Below are 21,647 nucleotides of genomic sequence, written 5' to 3'. Positions count from 1 at the left end.
TCTCCATCTCCTTCCTCCCACCACTACACTTCTGTCTCAGCACTTGCTGTTTCTTCCATTCGCAAAGTTCATCTCCCAGACGGCTGGGAGGGGCTGGCTCTTGAACTTTATTCAAGTCTCTGCTCAAATTTCACTTTATCAGAGAGGCCTTCTCTTACCAACTCATAGTACGTAGCACATTGCCCTTTTCCTGTGTTCCCTTATTTTACTCAATTTTTCTTTTTGGCACTTAAATCATGACCTAACATGGTTATATATTTATATATTGCCTGTCCATCAGCTCTCTCCACCCGGATATAAGTTCCAAGAAAGAGGGGACTTATTTTTATTCATTGCTATATCCCCAGTGACTGTGACAGTGCCTGGCACATAGCAGATAATAAATATTTGTTAACTATAATTTTGGGGGAGCAGGGCACTGTTCCAAAGAAAATAAGAGCTAACGCATTGGAGTAAAACAAACGTAGGTTTTATTTGTAATTATAAACTTAGGAGCTGTGAAGTGTAGGATATGTTATTTGCTCTCTCTGCACCTGAGTTTGCTTAGTTGTAAAATGTAGATGATTTTAATATTTATAATAGGCTTGTGGTGAGATCAAAGGGATAATGTGTGTAAAGCATCATTAAGCACCTATAGGTAACAGTGAGAATCTGAAAACTGCTTGCAAGCACAGTTCCTAACAAGTAGGAAGTGCTCGAGCGTTGATAGTTCTTTTATCATTGTATAATAAACATACGGAATAATGTGTGGTTAGAGTTGATTTTAATGAACCTGTGATTGTTTAAATGGTGCAAATCATTGCTTTCAGTTCTTCATTTTAGGGTGTCTTGTAGATAGCCTGGGCTTATAGCTCACTCTTCAACAGGGAGATTTGGTTTATTTTAATTCTACATCAGAAAAATTCAAAACAACAAAAAGTTTGATATGCAGTGTTGGAAAAGTTTTCATTAAGTGCAACTTCTTTACACATGTGTAAATACATTGTGTGTAAGCCCACTTAAAATTGCATTTTAAGTGGGATAATGCATTTTAAGTGGGATAAGGAAAATTCCTATTTAAAGTATTCTTGGGATTTCTTTTGCAAAACAAACCATCCTTTTGAAAGCAGAATCACCATTTCATAATTGATCTGTTTTGTAAATTTATGTTTGCATGCCCGGTTTTTTTTGGAAACTATGAATGGAAGACTTGAGGACATGCTTTATTTACAAAGAATGCATATCCACTGCATAAAGGTTCTACTGATGGTGAAAACAGGGGGAAAATTGGAAAACATATCTTAAGCTCCTCTCAATACAACAGTTCTTATGCAGCAAACGTTTTTCTTAGCAGTGATAGCATAAAATGTGCAAGACATAAGTGAAAAGTTACTTCTGACAGACATCCAGGCAGACAAGAGAAGCTATGCGAAGTAGAACTGTTTGCACTATGATTTCGCCCCTTCGCTAAAGCAGGAGCAATACCTACATCAGCCCTTTTTGTTCATGGTCACTATCACAAGTGACACCAACCAAACACAGCAGGAAAATCCCTGCTTTCAAATAGCGAGGAAATATCAGACGTCTCTCCAACTAAGTCTTCTATTTTACCGTTTTACGTGAAAAATAAAGCTAGATTTAAAAAGCAACAGTAAGAAATCTCTTAGCGAATTCCTTGAGACGGTAGAAGTAATGCTAATTTTCGGCTGACCGGAAGAAGAAACAGCATCCAATCGGGGCCCGTTTCTCAAAGGCCAATCAAACTTCACCTTACTTGCTGGTGCTGGGGAAAACGGACCTGGAGGTCTTTGTCTGCAGTGTGTGGCTGCTGTTACCTGAACAGGGTTGCACACCTGCGGCTCTATTTTTTCTCTGAGCGCTAAGGGACGAGCAGTTTGGCCTTTTCCACCGTTGGCTAGATTTGCTTGTATTGTTTCTAGCCACTGCTCATGTAATGCACTCCCTTAACCAGGAAATTAAAGCGTTCTCCCGGAGTAATCTCAGGAAGCAATGTACCAGGGTGACAACGCTAACTGGAAAGAAAATTATAGAAACATGGAAAGATGCCAGAATTCATGTTGTGGAAGAAGTAGAGCCGAGCAGTGGGGGTAGTTGTGGTTATGTGCAGGACCTTAGCTTGGACCTGCATGTTGGTGTTATTAAGCCTTGGTTGCTCCTTGGTGAGTATATCGATTTGCCACTATCTCGTTGATTCTTTTTAGCCGTATTACTTTCTCATTCCCCCCACCCCGCCATGTGTAATATTCTGTTCTATCCGCTATCCTGCTGAAAAGTTGAAATGTTTCCTTTTTTAGATCTGGAACATCCATTAGCTGGCCAGTGATGTTTCTGCACCACAATCCATCCACAAGAAGCATAGATTCTGGTAGCACATGGCACCTGGTATCTGGATTTTAGAAAAGCTTTCATCCTGTTTTTTTACTTCTCTGGAGGGCAGCATGTTAATGTTGTATTTTCTTGGATTATAAATGAACATAGCCTTAAAAATCATCATATTAAACAGAATGTTTTAATTAGGTAAAACTACAAGTGGCAACGTTGTTAAGGTTATAGACAAGTTAATACTTGAAATAGCCAAGTGATTGTCATATGGAGTGCATGGCTCCTGTAGCCATATTAATCTATGTGCCTGTTTTTGGAGTGTTATGGGGAAATTGTGTTTTTATTTATAGCTATGAGCCTGATAGCTTTATGCTTTCTTGTATGATGGAGAATATTGTTTCCCTATACAAAGCATGGTCCACAAATAGCAAATGAAGCACAGTTATGAAAACACAAATTTGCTAGCTTGGAAGGATATGTTACGGTATTCTTTAAAAAAAAAAATCAGCAGTGTGTTCAAGTAGGTGTTCATTTAGGAATGCAGAAATTAAGACTTGAAAAGATTAACCATTTCCCAGTATTTATGCAGCCAAGCCATTCTTTTTTTTTTTTTTTTTTTTCAACGTTTATTTTTTTTATTTTTGGGACAGAGAGAGACAGAGCATGAACGGGGGAGGGACAGAGAGAGAGGGAGACACAGAATCGGAAACAGGCTCCAGGCTCCGAGCCATCAGCCCAGAGCCCGACGCGGGGCTCGAACTCACCGACCCCGAGATCGTGACCTGGCTGAAGTCGGACGCTTAACCGACTGCGCCACCCAGGCGCCCCTCAGCCAAGCCATTCTTGAGTAGAAGGAGCACTGTACTGGGAGTCAGAAATAGCTAGGTACTACTGTGAAGTGCACACAGCATCTCCTTTTAAAAACTCTCTGAATTAGGGATTATCAGCTCCATTTTACAGGTGGGAACTGGATTTAACAACGGTTAAGTAACTTCCACAAGGTAACATACCTAGTAAATAACAGAGCTGGGCATCAGGCTCAAGTCTGATCCACTCCTGCTCTACATCATCATATAGATTGCCCCGGAGAGTCCAGGTTTTCAGTCCTGCTCTACCTCTTAATAGATGAACTAGCCCAAGTCATTTATTCTCTCTGGTCTTCCAAGAAACCATCTGTAAAACTGAAGTAAAGGTATCTGTTTCTCTCATAGGGCTGTCCTGAAGTTGTGAAGTTTTTGAAACAAACTAATGGCAGTATACATAGGATTTGTTATTGTGTTATGATTACATGAATTGCTGCATGAGCTATCTTTAACTTCAAATAAGTATCTCCAACCAGTTTCTGAAGCCCAGTGAAAAATTAAGGGATCATTTAGCAGGTCTGAAAGGTTCACTCAGGACTTGCACACCATATCTAGGAAAGAAAATATGCTCAGGTACATTTTTCAGTTATTTGCCTTCCATCGTAGTACCAATGGTTTAAAATACCTATGGTAGAATTTTAAAATATTTCACTCTCACAAACTTTGTGATTTTTTTATCTAGACTTATCCAGAGTGAGCTGATCAAGGTAGTGTTCTCAGATTGGCGTTGGAACCCTTCCCACAATCCTGGGAGAGTTCTGGGAGAGACTTCTGAAACTAGTCCTTAATATGGTCTCCTCTTTGGGCCAGGAAATGGGATATTTTTGTCAGGTACAACCACCTTTCCTGTGAGAGGTAGATGGACCTTTTTCGGCCTAGTAACAAGTGCCTTATTCCTGAGGGACCCACGGATGATTACATCTTAACTTCTTCCACATGAATGATGCAGTGGTTGTGTCTGACCAGACTAGGTTTCTCTCTGGACATGGGGTTTGGTTCTATGTTGCTTCAAAGAGCTTTCTTTATCTCTTCAAGCATCACAACTCCCACACAGCACTATATGAAATTAACTTTTTTTGTTGTTGGGGAACTATAATCTTTTTCAGTTAGCTCATTAATTCAAACCAGCTTCCGCATTCCAAAAATCTTATATAGGCCCTTGATCTAACAGGTTGACAAAAAAGATCTTATTGAGCATTTATGTCCTAGGATTTGCAAATTATATTTTTACAACAAAATCACTAGGACTTTTCTTAAAACCAACTTAATTTTTAAAAGTAGAAAATTCCATTTCTCTTGGGTAGTTAAAAGTTACACATATTATTTGTTGTATACATTCTGTTAAGAAGTCCCTACCCTTCTCTTTAATTCTAGGTGAATATCTTAGGGTCCTTTATAAGGTTATGGAAATTTCTGATATTTAGGAAGCCCAATATTCTTCGGAGGTGGATAATACATTAAACTTGCATAGCTCTTTATTTTGTACAGTTCTTCCATAAATATTGTTATTTCATCCGCATAGTAATTTATGCTCTTGTTTCTATTCATTTATGAATGTTCACTCCTACAAATTTTCTCAAATAAAACATTTCTCTTTTGAATATCATTTATTTCCTTTTTCAATAATAATGCTTTTTCTTTTGGTTGGTTTTTGTGATGATGAAAATAGTGATTTATAAATTAAGACATACTACATCAGAATTTATACAATAGTTAGTATTTTCACTAAAAGAATCTTTTAAACAGAAACAGGATTCTGGAGATCTTAAGTAGCTATTTTTTATGATACATATGTTATGACTGCAAAACACTGAACTTGTTAGAAGTCCCAACTCCAATAGCATGTAATATATATCCTTTCTAAATTAGTTACCTCATCTTTATATTCCCATAATAATCCTTGGGCAAATAATGAATATTAGTGGCTTGTAAATATCAAGGTAAAATAACTGTAAATTGTTGTTATTGGCTCTCTTTGTTGTTTCTTATTCAACTTTTTAATTATTTTCAAAACTATCCTATAGTAAAGTTGACTTGGTATTCAGTGCTGTGAAGTGTTTTTTTTTTTTTTTATTTTTTTTATTTCTGTGAGTTTTAACATAATTATGATTCATGTAGCCACTTTTATAATAATAAAATTCTTAAAATTTGTATTTGTTTTTAAAAATTAAGATATGCATAAAAGGATAACATTCTACTTTTTTAAAACAAAGGTTTAAGTAACACATTATCATAATATATGATTTACAGTGTTTATTTCTTTTAACCATGTGTTTTTCCAATAAGAGCTTACCACAGGACTGTAACACAAATCAACAACTTTAAATTGGAGGAAAGCTGATGTTTATATCTAGAATTTAGAGAGAATTAACTTGAACTGTAATACTAAGTATTAGATGAAACACACAAGCCAATTACCTGAAATCCATTTATGCTAACTAAAATTGTTTCCCCACACTATTAACACTAATATAATTTTCTTATTTGAAAAGGCAGAGCACAGAAGTTGTATTTTTTTTTTTTTGGCTTCAAGAATACTAAATTTGTTTCAATATGGTTCATATTCTGGAAGGGACTTTCAAAATGGGATAGCTAATTCTGAAATATATAATCAACCTGTTCTGTTTGGTGTATGTTCAATGGAAATGATCTAAGTATCCAGCTTTGATAAGTGTAATAATGATGGTTTAGGGTTCGAAGAAAGAATTTCATTTATTCATGTTTGGTTTTTTTTTTTTGCTATTGTAAGAAATAGGCAGAGTGGAATTAATTATTATTTAAAAGATGATATGTATTTAATTTATTTGAAGCCATTTTTCCCCTGGAGGTGGTTAGGACTTCCTGCAGAAAATTGAGAAATTATTTTTTTAATTTAAGTATTTCAAACGTGTAGAAAATTACAGACAATAATATAACAGCTGCATATCCACCATCCAGCTTTAACAGATATTAATATTTTGATAGGCTAACTTTTAAGTATAAAGTTAAATGTAGGCTCAGTAAGGAGCCCGCGAGTTTCCGATTACCAATTACCAGGGGAATACTGGCCAACCAGTGGATTTGCTGGCTTTTCAGCTACCTAAAATCACATAACAGAAGCTGGCAGATTCCCCAGATAGGTAAGGTAAGAAAAACATTGTTTATGGAAATGGATCCTAATCTAGAAAAGTAAAATACTTTAAATCTTTAAAAAAGAAATGCCCTATATTTTTCAATTGTGTAACTCACTTTATTTTAACTAATAATCTCATGTTTAAACTTGGTTATTAGCTAGAGTCATTTTCCAAGTTTGGTAGATATGGGGAGCCAACTTTAACAGGAAGAAGCTGTAAAAGGGGATAGCCCTATTGGTGCAGGGAATGTGGGTGGAATCTATAAACCCAGCAGTGTTTGCTCTAAGCTATTAGATATTCCTAAACCAGAGTCATTTTGTGGGTGTTTTTTTAACATCTTTTTTTAAGTTACAAAAGTAGTAGATATTGGGGTGCCTCAGTGGCTTAGTTGATTAAGCATCTGACTCTTGATTTTGGCTCAGGTCATGATCTCATGGTTCTTGGGTTTGAGCTCCATGTTGGGCTCTGCTCTGACAGCACTGATCTCTCTGCCCCTCCCCTGCTCTCTCTGACTCTCAAAATAAATAAATATTAAAAAATCTTTTTTATTTTTTATTTTTTATTTATTTATTTTTTAAACATTTTTTTAATGTTTATTTATTTTTGAGAGACAGAGCACGAGTGGGGGAGGGGCAGAGAGAGAGGGAGACACAGAATGCCAAGCAGGCTCCGGGCTCTGAGCTGTCAGCGCAGAGCCCAATGAGGGGCTCGAACTCATGAGCCGTGAGATCATGACCTGAGCCAAAGTCAGACGCTCAACTGGCTGAGCCACCCAGGCGCCCCTAAAAAATCTTTTTTAAAGAAATAGATATGTAGAGTAAAAATACAAATGAGTGTAAAGAAGAAAATCACCTGTAATCCCACTATCAACATTTTGTTCTATATCCTTCCTGTTCATTTTTAGGCATATACATATTTTTTGTTTTCACAGAAATGGATGATGGTGTTTTGTAATATAATAGTATTATCACCTAATATGTTGAGAATATATTTCCATGCCATAAATATTCTTCTACATTCTTGTTTGTTTGTTTGTTTTAAGTAAATTCTGCTCTCAGCGTGGGGCTCAAACTCATGACTACAAGAGTCACATGCTTTACCAATGAGCCAGCCAGGTGCCTGAGCATTTTCATTTTAATGGGTGTATGTATTTAACTACATAATAGTATCATATTTTATTTAACCCAACCCCTATTATTAGGCTTCTTGTTGTTTTTTACTCATTTTGAGGGTTTGGAGGTTTTTTTTGTATTATAAACAATACTACAATGAACATCCTGATGGCTAACCTTTGCAACATCCAGGGCTTGCAAGAAATTGTTCGAAGTGAGATTTCAGAGTATGAGATATATACAAGATGAATATTTTGTAATGAGTAGTTCCAAATTGTCTTTTAGAAAGTTGGAATTAGGTCCTCCCAAGTTGCATTTTTTATTTTATTTATATATTTTTTATCTTAGAAAGAATGCATGAGCATGAGCCGAGGAGAGGGACAGAGGAGGAGAGAGAATCTTTTTTTTAAAATAATGTTTGTTTATTTTTGAGAGAGAGAGCACGCAAGTGGGGAAGGGGCAGAGAGAGGGAGACAGAGGATCCAAAGCAGGCTCTGTGCTGACAGCAGCAAGGCTGATGTGGTACTTGAACTAAAAAACCACGGCACCATGACCTGAGCTGAAGTCGGGCTCAACCAACTGAGCCACCCCGGTGCCCCATTTTTATTTTTATTTTTAAAAATTATTTATTTGCTTATTTATTGAGAGATAGAATGAGAATCTTAAGCAGGCTCCACGCTGAGCACGGAACCTGACACAGGGTTCAATCCCATGACCCTGGGATCATGATCTGAGCCGAAATCAAGAGTCAGACATTCACCTGACTGAGCCATCCAGGTACTCTCCGAGTTGTATTTTTTAAAATAAATGAATAACTAATAGAATTCCTGCAAAAATTATATTAAAAGTCCAGATGATTATTTTCATGTTGAAGGTGATATGATTTATTTCTTATAGGGTCACAAGATGCTGCTCACGATCTGGATACTCTGAAAAAGCACAAGGTAAAAAAAATGCTTCAGGTCTGCAGCCATGTATAGAAAATATTTTAATTGTTACGTTTGTTTTTTTATTTTAATTTTAATTTTTTTTGAATATATTAAATTTTAAAAAATAATTACTATTATTTTCTAAATTTACATCCCAAGTTAGCATATAGTGCAACAATGATTTCAGGAGTAGATTCCTTAATACCTTTACCCATTTAGCCCATGCCCCCTCCCACTACTCCTCCAGTAACCCTCTGTTCTCCATATTTATGAGTCTCTTCTGTTTTGTCCCCTCCCTGTTTTTGTATTATTTTTGCTTCCCTTCCCTTATGTTCATCTGTTTTGTATCTTAAATTTCTCGCATGAATGAAGTCATATGATATTTATCTTTCTCTGACTAATTTAGCTTAGCATAATACCCTCCAGTTCCATCCACATAGTTGCAAATGGCAAGATTTCATTCTTTTTGATAGCTGAGTAATATTCCATTATATATATATATATATATATATATATATACACACACACACACACACACACACACACACACACACACACACCACATCTTCTTTATCCTTTCATCCGTAGATGGACATTTGGGCTCCTTCCATACTTTGGCTGTGGTCAATAGTGCTGCTGTAAACGTTGGAGTTCATGTGCCCCTTTGAAACAGCATACCTGTATCCCTTGGATACACACCTACTAGTGCAATTGCTGGGTCGTAGGGTTGTTCTATTTTTAATTTTTCGAGGAACCTCCATACTGTTTTCCAGAGTGGCTGCACCAGTTTGCATTCCCACCAGCAGTGCAAAGGAGATCCTCTTTCTCCACATCCTCGCCAACATCTGTTGTTGCCTGAGTTGTTATGGTTAGCCGTTCTGACAGGTGTGAGGCGGTAGCTCATTGTGGTTTTGATTTGCATTTCCCTGATGATGAGTGATGTTGAGCATTTTTTCATGTGTCAGTTGGCCATCTGGATGTCTTCTTTGGAGAAGTGTCTATTCATGTCTTTTTCCCATTTCTTCAATGGATTATTTGTTTTCTGGGTGTTGAGTTGGATAAGTTTTTTATAGATTTTGGATACTAACCCTTTATCTGATAATGTCATTTGCAAATATCTTCTCGCATTCCATCGGTTGCCTTTTAGTTTTGCTGATTGTTTCTTTCACTGTGCAGAAGCTTTTTATTTTGATGGGGTCCCAGTATAGTTCATTTTTGCTTTTGTTTCCCTTGCCTCCAGAGACGTGTTGAGTAAGAAGTTGCTGCAGTTGAGGTCAAAGAGGTTTTTGCCTGCTTTCTCCTCTAGGATTTTTAAAAATTTTTATTAAAATTAATGTTTTTTATTTACTTTTGAGAGAGATAGAGACAGAGACAGTGCAAGCAGGGGAGGGGCAGAGAGAGAGGGAGACACAGGATCTGAAGCAGGCTTTAGGCTTGGAACTGTCAGCACAGAGCCCAACAACGGGGCTCGAACCCAAGCCCACATGATCTCATGTGAGATCATGACCTGAGCCGAAGTCAGACACTTAACTGGCTGAGCCACCCAGGCACACCTCTTCTCTAGGATTTTGATGGCTTCTTGTCTTATGTTTAGGTCTTTCATCCATTTTGAGTTTCTTTTTGTGTATGGTGTAAGAAAGTGGTCCAGGTTCGTTCTTCTGCATGTTGCTGTCCAGTTTTCCCAGCACCACTTGCTGAAGAGACTGTCTTTATTCCATTGGATATTCTTTCCTGCTTTGTCAAAGATAAGTTGGCCATACGTTTGTGGATCCATTTCTGGGTTCTCTCTTCTGTTCCATTGACCTGAGTGCCTGTTTTTGTGCCAGTACCATACTGTCTTGATTACAGCTTTGTAATACAGCTTGAAGTCCAGGATTGTGATGCCTCCTGCTGTGGTTTTACTTTTCAAGATTGCTTTGGCTATTCGGGGTCTTTTCTGGTTCCATACAAATTTTAGGATTGTTTGTTCTAGCTCTGTGAAGAATGCTGGTGTTATTTTGATAGGGATTGCATAATTGTTACATTTATTTAGGAAACTATGAGTCCATTTCAGAATTTAATTGGTAACATTCTGGCTGTCATTTTAATAAAGTTGCAAAAATTATTATACCTAATTAAAATATATGGATTTATAATTCATCTTTCCAATTTTATATTCTCTCAGTCTCCCTTCATGGACCCTCACGAACCTGACTTTGAGGCATGTTTTCTTGCCTCTGCTTATGTACTTCCTTTGTGTGGGATAGACTTTCCTCTCTTCTCATCCAAGACATACCCATGCCTGAGTCCCAACTCAAATACCACTTCTTCCCCAATGCCATCTTCCCCCACCCTTCCCACACAACTGATGTGATTTATTACTTATTTTAGCCCTCTATTTTGTCCAGCAGTGTTTTGGCATCATGGAATTGCTGTGGTTTATTAACATGAAGCTTCTGGAGCAGAGGGTAGAGGAGAGAACAACAAATAAGCACCTTCAGTCCAGGGTATAATGTGCTTTGATGGGGAAATGCAGGTGCTACTGGAGAGCATGTGAGATGATGCCCTCCATGTTTGGATTGAGTTGGGTTGGGTAGGGGATTGTAAGGTCAGGGAAGTGATGAAAGAAGTGATATTGAAGTTTGCTCTGAATGGGGTGGGGAGGGAGCAGACAGAAAAGTGTTCAGGTAAGAGAAGTGGTTTGTGTGCAGCTCCAGAAGAGAAAGGCTGATGCTTTCAGAGACGGAAAAAAAGTTCAGTAACCCTGGAATAGAGAGTGACAAAGGAGGATACCAAGAAACAAGGCCAGGGATGTAAGCATGAATCAGATCACAAAAATCCAATTAAGCCTGGGTAAACTGTTGGACTTTATCCAAAAGTATGTGAAAGTCTTTACCCAGGGAAGTAACAGGATCAAATTTGCAGTTTAGAAAGGTTGCTTGGTAGAGGCCATGTGGAAAATAGATCGGAGTGTTGCATAAACTAAAGATGGAGAGAGTAGTTACAAGGCAGTTGCAGTAACAGTTATAATAATAACTGTCTGACAAGAAGAGATAATAGCCTGGAATTGCATAAGGATATGAGAAGTACTGTGTTTCCTAATAGCATCCATCTTAGATCAATATTTTAACATAAGTAGGACAAGTTTCAGAGTCTTGTTTACACTAGCAAATTAATACTTCTCAAGAGAAAAAATGGAAACTAGAAAAAATGATAAAATTTATTCATTGGCAAATGTTTCATTATCTATCCCCTTTTATGATACACTAGTTCAAATTCACTTTCATCTGGCGATGTGAAGCAAGCAGGTGTTTAAAAGATCCTCCTAAGGTAAACTGACCAGCTGAATGAATAGAGGGTTTATTGAAAAATTTAGTGACTCTACAAAACATGATTATTGATTTAAATGTGTGGCACATTTCAAAGGCATATTATTCTAAGACTTAAGTGCTATAATTAATAGAAATTCTTTTGAAGATCATTTCAGAAATTTCATTAGGAATTTCATTTTAATGTTTAGATATAGTAATAATAGTTGCTTTGTTAATAAGGTACCCAAGTGCTTGGTGTGTGTCCAACAAAGTACTATGGAAGATAGAAAACTGAAACATAAAACGTTCCAAGTTACTTATTGATGCATTGTTTATTAACAGCAAATCATTGACAAAAACTCACATGTTCATAGATAGGGAATTGGTTAAATAATAGTACACTCACACTACAGAACTATATAGCTATAAAAAAGAACACCAAAAAAAAAGAGTCTGTAAATACTAATCTAAAAAAAATTCCAGGACATTTATTTTTTATTTATTTATTTTTAATTTTTCTTATTCTTTATTTTTGAGAGACAGTGAGACTGAGTGTGAATGGGGGAGGAACAGAGAGAGAGGGAGACATAGAATCCGAAGCAGGCTCCAGACTCTGAGCTGTCAGCACAGAGCCTGACGCAGGGCTTGAACTCACTAACCGTGAGATCATGACCTGAGCTGAAGTCGGATGCTTAACCGACTGAGCCACCCAGGCAACCCTTACTTACATATCTATGTCTATGTCTATGTCTATGTCTATGTCTATGTCTATGTCTATATCTATATCTATATCTATATCTACATCTACATCTACATCTATATCTATCTATATCTATAGATAACATAGATAGCATATAGTGCAATAATGATTTCAGGAGTGGATTCCAGTGATTCATTCCCTATGTATAACACCCAGTGCTCATCCCAACAAGTGTCTTCCTTAATGCCCCTTACCCATTAAGCCCATTTCCTCACCTACAACCCCTCCAACAACCCCCAGTTTATTCTCTATATTTAAGAGTTTATGTTTTGCCCCCCTTTCTGTTTTCATATTATTTTTGCTTCCCTTCCCTTATGTTCATCTGTTTTGTATCTTAAATTCCACATATGAGTGAAGTCATGATATTTTTCTTTCTCTGACTAATTTTGCTTAGCATAATACCCTTTAGTTCGATCCATGTAGTTGCAAATGGCAAGATTTCATTCTTTTTGATTGCTGAGTAATACTCCATTGTGTGTGTATGTACATACACATACCACATCTTCTTTATCCATTCATCAGTAGATGGACATTTGACCTCTTTCCATACTTTGGCTATTGTAGGTAGCGCTGCTATAAACATTGGGGTGCGTGTACCCCTTCAAAATAGCACACCTGTATCCCTTGGGTAAATAACTAGTAGTGCAATTCCTGGGTCGTAGGATAGTTATATATTTAATTTTTTGAGGAACCTCAATACTGTTTTCCAGAGTGGCTGCACCGGTTTGCATTCCCACCAGCAGTTGAGCACATATTTAAATGAGAGGAGAACCCAAGGTGTTGTCTTTGTGTAAGAAAGGGAATAAACAAATTTGCCTGAAGATGCTCTAAAAGAATATACAAGATGCCAACAAAGGTGGTTACCATTAAGGTAGGAGAAAACGGAGTAGATAGGGACAGGGTGAGAGCAAAACTTTGTTTCTTTTTTATAATGTTCTGATTTTTGAACCAGTTCACAATATGTAAGTTTACTAAAATTAGAAATAATAATGCCTATATGTGAGGATTAGGTGAGATAACTTATAGGCCTAGCATACATTAGGTTTGCAATAAAGTGGTTTTTCTTATTATCCCTATTACAAAGGGCATCCCAAGGGCAACCATTGTTAGGACCTCCATACCTACATTTTGGAAGTATGCTTAATTACTAGAAAGGGTTTTAGGCTGGGTCCCCATCACCACCACCACCTGTGATTCAGTACAATTCTTTTCTATCAGGCCCAGTCAATACACATATAAATTGCACTTCCCAACAGCTAAACTACCCAGGCATTGGTAATCCATAACATTTGTAAAGCACTTTTACCTTTCAAGAGGTTTTCCTAAGATTCTCATTTGGTTTTCTCCATAATCCTGTGAAGATACATAGGTAATAGGTAATAAGTTATATATACCTTATATTGTGTGTGTGTGTGTGTGTGTATATATATATGTATATTGTGTGTGTGTGTGCACATTGTATGTATAGATACAATATATATATTGTATTTATATATATTGTATATATTATCCAGGGCAGAATCATATAATCCTGGTCAGAAGTACACTGGCAATGAGTGAGTTGACATAGACAAGACTTCACTGGGGAAAGCAGAAGGACATTTCAGACTTTATCTTCTAAAAATGTTCTTACCTTTCTAGTTTCTCCCATCTCATCTCTATATAAGAATGTCTCTTGAGTAGACATTTGAGGTTTTTTCTGTTGTCTGTCTTCTACAAGGCAGTTAGGTCAGTAAATGAATGGCCTGTGGCTCTGTCTTCATGGGGCCTAGCTCCCGGAATGTTTTAATCAATGCTCTTTGGGTTGGGAGGCACAGAAACCCTAGCAAGAAAAGAGAATGTGTGTATAGTAATTTAGGGGGAATCTCTGGAATCTGAGGGCAGAGACTGGCTGTGCTAGAGAATAGAAGGCTCTCCAAGATGGTCCCTCTCTGCTGCTGGCATCATGGCCCCTTTCTGCACAGGTATCTACTCTGTTCTTATTTAGGAGCAGAAATTCTTCAGCTTCTTTGGGCACATAATAGAAAGCAGCTATCTTAGACCTCTCAAGTTTGCGGACCATTCAGCTGTCTTATGTACCTATTTTAAATTTCTGAAAATAATTTGATCAGTGTTGTTTAAGTCTGGTGTCTGCCTCAATCTAGTTAGCTGTACTAGGTGGAGAAGTGGGGCGCTGCCAGAGCCATGTCTATGAGGGTAGTGGAGGCAAGAGAGGCAGAGCTGGAAGATACTCTAAAGTGTGTAAGGGGCACCTGGCTGGCTCAGTTGGTGGAATGTGCGGCTCTTGATCTCAGTATTGTGAGTTTGAGCCCCACTTTGGGTGTAGAGCTTATTTAAATAAATAAACTTAAAAAAAATTTTTTTTTAACGTTTTATTTTTGAGACAGGGAGAGACAGAGCATGAACAGGGGAGGGTCAGAGAGAGGGAGACACAGAATCCGAAACAGGCTCCAGGCTCCGAGCTGTCAGCACAGAGCCCAACGCGGGGCTCGAACTCACGGACCACAAGATCATGACCTGAGCCGAAGTCAGCCGCCCAACCGACTGAGCCACCCAGGCGCCCCTAAATAAATAAACCTTTAAAAAGTTTAAAAATTAAAAATAAAATACGTGTGAAATACATGAAAATATCGAGATCAGGTAAAACCGAACACCCATGCTAAGAAAGAGAATATGGTGAGGCATGTCATGACAAGAAACAGTGCCCTATTTTCTTGATCCATTTAACTTTTGGATTCTTTTAATTAACCTTCCACATGGCCCCTTCCATATGCTTGGTAGACTATAGGAAAGGAGCTCAAATGCATAGATGGGTAGAAGGTTGCTTTTGTGGACCATTTGAAAGAAATGACCATCCTTTCAACCAGACTAATTCATTGGAGTCTCTAGGTTTGAGGCCCTGTGGCACTGACATTTTAAAAGTTAACTGGGTGATTCTAATGTGCAGCCACACTTGAGAACCGTCATACTACTAAAGAATATGAAGGAAAATCGGAAAATAATTATTGAAAAAGAAGTCTGTGTTATTGATGTACTTCCCTTAATCAAGTTTTTTATATGCATATTCATTGATTTATCCAACAAATATTTTAAGTACTTTTTGTGCTAAGGTCATTGCTCACACACAGTGCTTACTCATAATACTGAAGAAGCCAAACATGGTTCCTCCCCTCATGGAGTTTCTAGTACCATGAGGGAGACAAATAATGTCAAAGTGGTAAGAGCTATAATTAGGGCAAGTAGAGGGTGCTGTGAGAGTGTACAGAATTAGCCCTTCTGGTGAGGGATGAGGCAGTCAGAGGAAGCTTCCTGTAGGAAGTATTATTCAAGTGAGTCATGCTTAAGTTGTTTGTTTATTCTTATTACAAATCTCAACATCTCATTCTCTTTTTAATTAACCTAATTTTAATTCATTAGAGAATTTTTAAAAATCATCTTTTTTTTTTTCCCCTTTAAGGTGACACATATTCTCAATGTTGCATATGGAGTTGAAAATACTTTCCTCCGTGACTTTATATATAAGAGTATTTCTATATTGGATCTGCCTGAAACCAATATCCTGTCTTATTTTCCAGAATGTTTTGAATTTATTGAACAAGCAAAAATGAAGGTAAGTTTTATTTTGATCTACAGTTCTTCAAAGACAGCAATTTTAAAATACAGGTCCATTATCTAAGCTTTATTCTTTTTCTGATTAATACATAGAGAACCATTATGAAATTTCCCCTCCAACAATCTTTTAACTCTTACAGCTGTTTAGTTCTCTGATATTTTTTTTCTCAATGAGATAACTTATTTTTTATTTTTTAAGTAATCTCAATGCCCAACATGGGGCTTGAACTCATGATCCTGAGATCAAAAGTCACATGCTCTACTGACTGAGCCAGCCAGGAGTCACTCAATGAGTTACTCACTTTTAACCTTATTATATCATCTTCCTAGGGCTTCCTGAGAAATGTTAGGAGATAAAATTCTCCATTTACTGAATTTTCCTGTGTTTATGTTTACTTAGATTTCCTTTGATGGTTTATAACCACCTGCCGTATGGGATAGATACTAGTATTGTCCTTTTAGTGTATTTATGAAGATTAATATGCATTCATTTTTATGGCTGTGATAGGGATAGTGAATCTATGCATTTTTAACAATAGAAAATTATAGGGTGCTCCAGGACTAAATGTATTGCTTTACTGAGATTGTGTGAAAATGCTGATCAGAAGCTGTCCGTTGGTTCTCTGACTTTAAAAGACCAACAGATAATATAATACTTCAACATTGGTAATAGATCCAGGTCAAACTGGGCTTCTAAGTTAGCTGTTACCAGTAATTATACCTTGAAATGACACCATTTTTAGTTAGTATACAATTCTTACAAAATTTATGTGAGGTAAATAGATGGGAATGTAGAAGCACTTAGAAAAGTTTATTCTCCTAGAAGACCTAACACTTAATGACATGAACATTAGAATCCAGCTTAATTGAATTCTGGCTAATGATTTCCCTTCTACCTTTCTCCTCTCATTTCTCCGTCTCTCTCCCTTCCTTTTATTTAGTAATATTTAATGAATGCCTTACGTGCCCAGTACTATTCTAGGTACTTTCCTTTAGATTATCTGAAAAATGTAGAACTGTTCACCTCTCCCTTTCAGCTTTGTTTAATAGCGGATATTTAGACTAAAGAAAACAAAGAGGTTTTCTAATTCAAGCCCTAATATTGGCCAGTGTTTTCTCTTATGAAAGATTTTATAGGGTCTAGATGATAACATTCCAGTGTGCCAGTTGATAGTGTCAGAAATAAAAATGATAATGTTTCTGTATTAGCTGCTTCTCTAAGGCGATGTGAGATAGGCCTTAAATGGTAAAAGAAAAATTTAGGCATAATCCATATTGATACTCATCATTAAAAGATACGTACATGTTGCAAGTAAAATGTGAAAAGGGTAATAGTTAATTAAAAGGGTCCTTTGCTTGGGTTTCCTAAAAAAACAGAACCTGAGACAAAGATTAGTAGCTGATGGTTCATTTGAGAGAATCCATGGGTGGTGAAAGTGGGAAGAATGGGAATCGATTCAGGGACTGATGGGAAGCAGCACGAGATGGTGTGTTCACCCTACTGAGCACAGCCGCACAGTTGAGCTGACGGTGAAATAGCTGCGTGCTCAGCACATATACCTGCTTTACCACTTAAGGCATCTCCAGGCAGGGAGTACAAAGGAACTGTACCTCAGTATAGACTTTGGGAGGGAAAGAAGAGAGAATTTATCTGCCTGGCTCTCTGTCAGCTCCTGTTTTCCCCTGGGGAAAAGTTTACCCATGGGATGGTAACTAATCCCACAGTTCCAGGTTACAGCACTCCTCCAGCAGCTGCCTTGAAGCCAAATTCAGTGGCCTGTGGTGTAACTTTTCATCCAAGTTCAGAAGCAGCAAGAGAATCCAGAACTTGGGGTGTACTTGTCTATGCAGAGACCATAATAGGGAAGAGCCAGGCCTTCTTAGGCAAGCAAAACTCATTAGGCCTAAGGGGGTGGTTCCACAGAAGTGGAGGCTGAGATGGAGCAAGCTTGGGGCCCATGAGATAATAACACTAAGAGAATCTGAGGAGGTACCTAAAATGTTTCTACTACAAGATGTATTAGAATTCCACAATTTGTTCCAATCTCTCAAGCGTTATATCTTACACCACAGTTGTAACCTCAGCCAATATTTCCTTACCCTGAAAATTCTTTACTGTTTAGATTAATACTTTTTAGTTTCAGCATTAGCATTCTTTTTTTTTTTAATTTTTTTTTTTTAACGTTTATTTATTTTTGAGACAGAGAGAGACAGAGCATGAATGGGGGAGGGTCAGAGAGAGGGAGACACAGAATATGAAACAGGCTCCAGGCTCTGAGCTGTCAGCACAGAGCCCGACGCGGGGCTCGAACTCACGGACCGTGAGATCATGACCTGAGCTGAAGTCGGCCGCTTAACCGACTGAGCCACCCAGGCGCCCCAGCATTCTTGAATTTTCTTCATTTTTTTTTTTTTTTTCTGGAAGAGATCTTTTCATAACCTCGTCTGTTGTATATGCAGGTTTTATTAAATGTGATTACTCAATGAATTGTGTATTTCAAAACTACCTTTCTAGGCCATAGTTTCTTGTTTTATCTTTTTACACACAGCTGCCAAATGGAATCTCTTCTATTTCCCCATGTCCTTCCTCATTCTGTGGTTGTAAAACCCTGTTGTTTGGTTTCTCTGTCTTCCTCTATCTCTGACCCCAACATCAGTTGTTAGGTATATGCCTTAAGTAACAGAAATACACATGAGAGGAAAGTAGCAGGGTAACTTCTATAGCCTCAGGAGTTCTTTTATGAAAATTTACTTGTCTTCCCCCCTTTTTTTAAGGTGTAAAAGGTTTTGTTTGTTAATATGAAAATGTGTTATTTGATATTCCATGTTTACTTTATTACTCATTTTATAAGATGGGATTTCAAAGACATGATGTAAATAAGGTATGTCACTGTAGAAAAATTGGAAAATACAGATAAGTAGAAATTCGCCCTACTTAAATCATTTAGACATAACTACTGTTAGCAGTTTGGGAAATTTTTTTATATATCAGAAGACTCACTTAAAAAAGACCTACACTTGGCTCAGTTAATCTGCCAACAAATATTAATTACTTATTCTGAGAAGATATGAAAGATACATAGTGCTTCCCTCAAGGAGCTTGCAATCTAGTTGAAAAGCTACTCCTAACAGCACGAGAACACAGAACACTTGATAAAACAGGTACACTGTCACACAATTCCTGTCTGCCCAAGGCAAAATGGTGATTCAAATTTTTAAGAGAACACTTTCTTCTTAGCAGAACAAAATTAATTTATTTTCTTAGCAAACATTTATGGAATATCCACTATGTGCCTAAAATTGATTAATTGATTATTCCATTCATTGCTCACAATGAATTGTATTTTGGTAATTGAATATGTTGAATCAAGCAAATTGATAAAATGAATATTTTTATTTTATAATTTCAAGTAGTATAAGAATGTGCAACTGATTTAACAACTTTCTAGGTGAATAATGAAGATTTTTGATTGATTTTTATTGCAGGATGGTGTGGTTCTTGTTCATTGTAATGCAGGAGTTTCCAGGGCTGCTGCAATTGTAATAGGTTTCCTGATGAATTCTGAAGAAATCTCGTTCATCAGTGCTTTTTCTTTGGTGAAAAATGCAAGGCCTTCCATATGTCCAAATGCGGGCTTCATGGAGCAGCTTCGTACATACCAAGAGGGCAAGGAAAGCAATGAGTGTGACAACATATAGGAATTAGAAAAGGGTGACAGTTCATGAGTTACATTCCAGCAGATAATGGACAACTGTAATTTCTGAACTGGCCCCCACAGCCACCTGTCCCCATTTTTGAAGAGTAGACTAGTAAAAACTTCCTTTTGTCTTGCGTTTTTCAAGTGGAAGTGGAGGTTAATTGATTGTCTTGAACTAGTGTACAAATATGTTTTTAAATCATGTCATGTTTTCCTTGGTATTATAATGTGGGATTGGATGCTTCTTTGATTTGCTAAGAGGAAATAATGTATTACCAATAATTGGTTTCTGTAGAAGAAAAAGGTTTACATTTGAAATCTTTATTAGAGCATGAAAAGATTAAATCAGTTGATGAAGACTTTTAGTATTTTTCTATGCCAGCAACCACTTCCATGAAGGGAAAAACTTGAAGTGCTACTTGACTTACTATTTCAGAGGGAGGTAAATTTCTATGTAAAGAATTTGGGATTAAAAACTAATATCTTAAACCTCCCAAAAGAGATAACCAAAATCTGAAGGTTGACACAATATAGGCATACTTCGTTTTATTGCACTTCACTTTATTGTGCTTCACAGACGATTTGTATTTTAGAAATCGAGAGTGGTAACCCTGCATCAAAGAAGTCTTTGGGCACCATTTTCCCAGCAGCATTTGCTCACTTTGTATCTCTGTATTGCATTTTGGTAAATCTCACAATGTTTCAAATTTGTTCATTATAATTGTATTTGTTATGGTGATCTGTGATCAGTGATCTTTGATGTTACTGTTATAATTGTTTGGGGGGGGTGCCATGAACCATGCCTCTGTAATATGGTGAACTTAATTGATAAATACTGCATGTGACGTAACTGTTCTACCAGTTGGCCCTTCCCCCATCTCTCCTTCTTGGGCCTCCCTATTTCCTGAGACACAACAATATTGAAATTAGGCCAATTAATAATCCTACAATGGCCTCTAAGTGCTCAAGTGAAAGGAAGAGTCGCATGTCTCTCACTTTAAATCAAAAGCTAGAAATGATTAAGCTTAGTGAGGAAGGCATGTCGAAAGCGGAGATAGGTCGGAAACTAGGCCTCTTGCGCCAAACTGTTAGCCAGGTTGTAAATGCAAAGGATAAGTTCTTGAAAGAAATTAAAAGTGGTACTCCAGTGAACACGCGAATGATAAGAAAGCGAAACAGCCTTATTGCGGATATGGAGAAAGTTTTAGTGGTCTGGATAGAAGATCAAACCACCCACAACATTCCCTTGAGCCAGAGCCTAATCCAGAGCAAGGCCTTAACTCTCTTCAATTCTATGAAGGCCGAGAGAGGTGAGGAAGCTGCAGAAGAAAAGTTTGAAGCTAGCAGAGGTTGGTTCATGAGGTTTAAGGAAAGAAGCCGTCTCTGTAACATAAAAGTACAAGGTGAAATAGCAAATACTAATGTAGAAACCGCAGCAAGTTATCCAGAAGATCTATCTAAGATCATTAACGAAGGTGGCTACACTAAACAACAGATTTTCAATGTAGATGAAACAGCCTTATATTGGAAGAAGATGCCATCTAGGACTTTCATAGCTAGAGAAGAGAAGTCAATGCCTGGCTTCAAAGCTTCAAAGGACAGGCTGACTCTCCTGTTAGGGGCTAATGCAGCTGGTGACTTTAAGTTGAAGCCAATGCTCATTTATCATTCTGAAAATCCTAGGGCCCTTAAGAATTATGCTAAATCTACCCTGCCTGTCCTCTATAAATGGAACAACAGAGCCTGCATGACAGCACATCTGTTTACAACATGGTTTACTGAATATTTTAAGCCCACAGTTGAGAACTACTGTTCAGAAAAAAAGATTCCTTTCAAAATATTATTGCTCATTGACAATGCACCTGGTCACCCAAGAGCTCTGATGGAGATGTACAACGAGATTAATGTTGTTTTCATGCCTGCTAACTCAACATCTATTCTCCAGCCC

The 21,647-nt window shown here is 37.3% G+C and overlaps 1 protein-coding gene and 1 long non-coding RNA gene across 4 annotated transcripts in view; one reads left to right on the top strand and one right to left on the bottom strand.

The window, feature by feature from the left end:
* The first annotated feature begins 1,728 nt into the window (after positions 1-1,728).
* Positions 1,729-19,702, top strand: DUSP19 (dual specificity phosphatase 19). The gene is made up of 4 exons (XM_049615384.1): positions 1,729-2,159; positions 8,308-8,354; positions 15,847-15,999; positions 19,488-19,702. Exons 1-4 carry the CDS (start codon positions 1,934-1,936, stop codon positions 19,698-19,700), a joined length of 639 nt encoding a protein of 212 aa, XP_049471341.1. The 5' UTR covers positions 1,729-1,933; the 3' UTR covers positions 19,701-19,702.
* Positions 19,377-21,647, bottom strand: part of LOC125911505 (uncharacterized) — a 28,524-nt gene continuing 26,253 nt past the window's right edge. For all 3 annotated transcript variants that reach the window (XR_007454344.1, XR_007454343.1, XR_007454342.1), the window contains one exon: positions 19,377-19,649. This is a non-coding gene — a long non-coding RNA (uncharacterized LOC125911505). The remainder of the gene's footprint in view (positions 19,650-21,647) is intronic.

Source organism: Panthera uncia, assembly GCF_023721935.1.
Source record: "Panthera uncia isolate 11264 chromosome C1 unlocalized genomic scaffold, Puncia_PCG_1.0 HiC_scaffold_3, whole genome shotgun sequence".
Lineage (NCBI taxonomy): Eukaryota > Metazoa > Chordata > Mammalia > Carnivora > Felidae > Panthera > Panthera uncia.
Note: the sequence above shows the minus strand (reverse complement) of the source record. Positions and strands in the feature narration are given on the sequence as shown.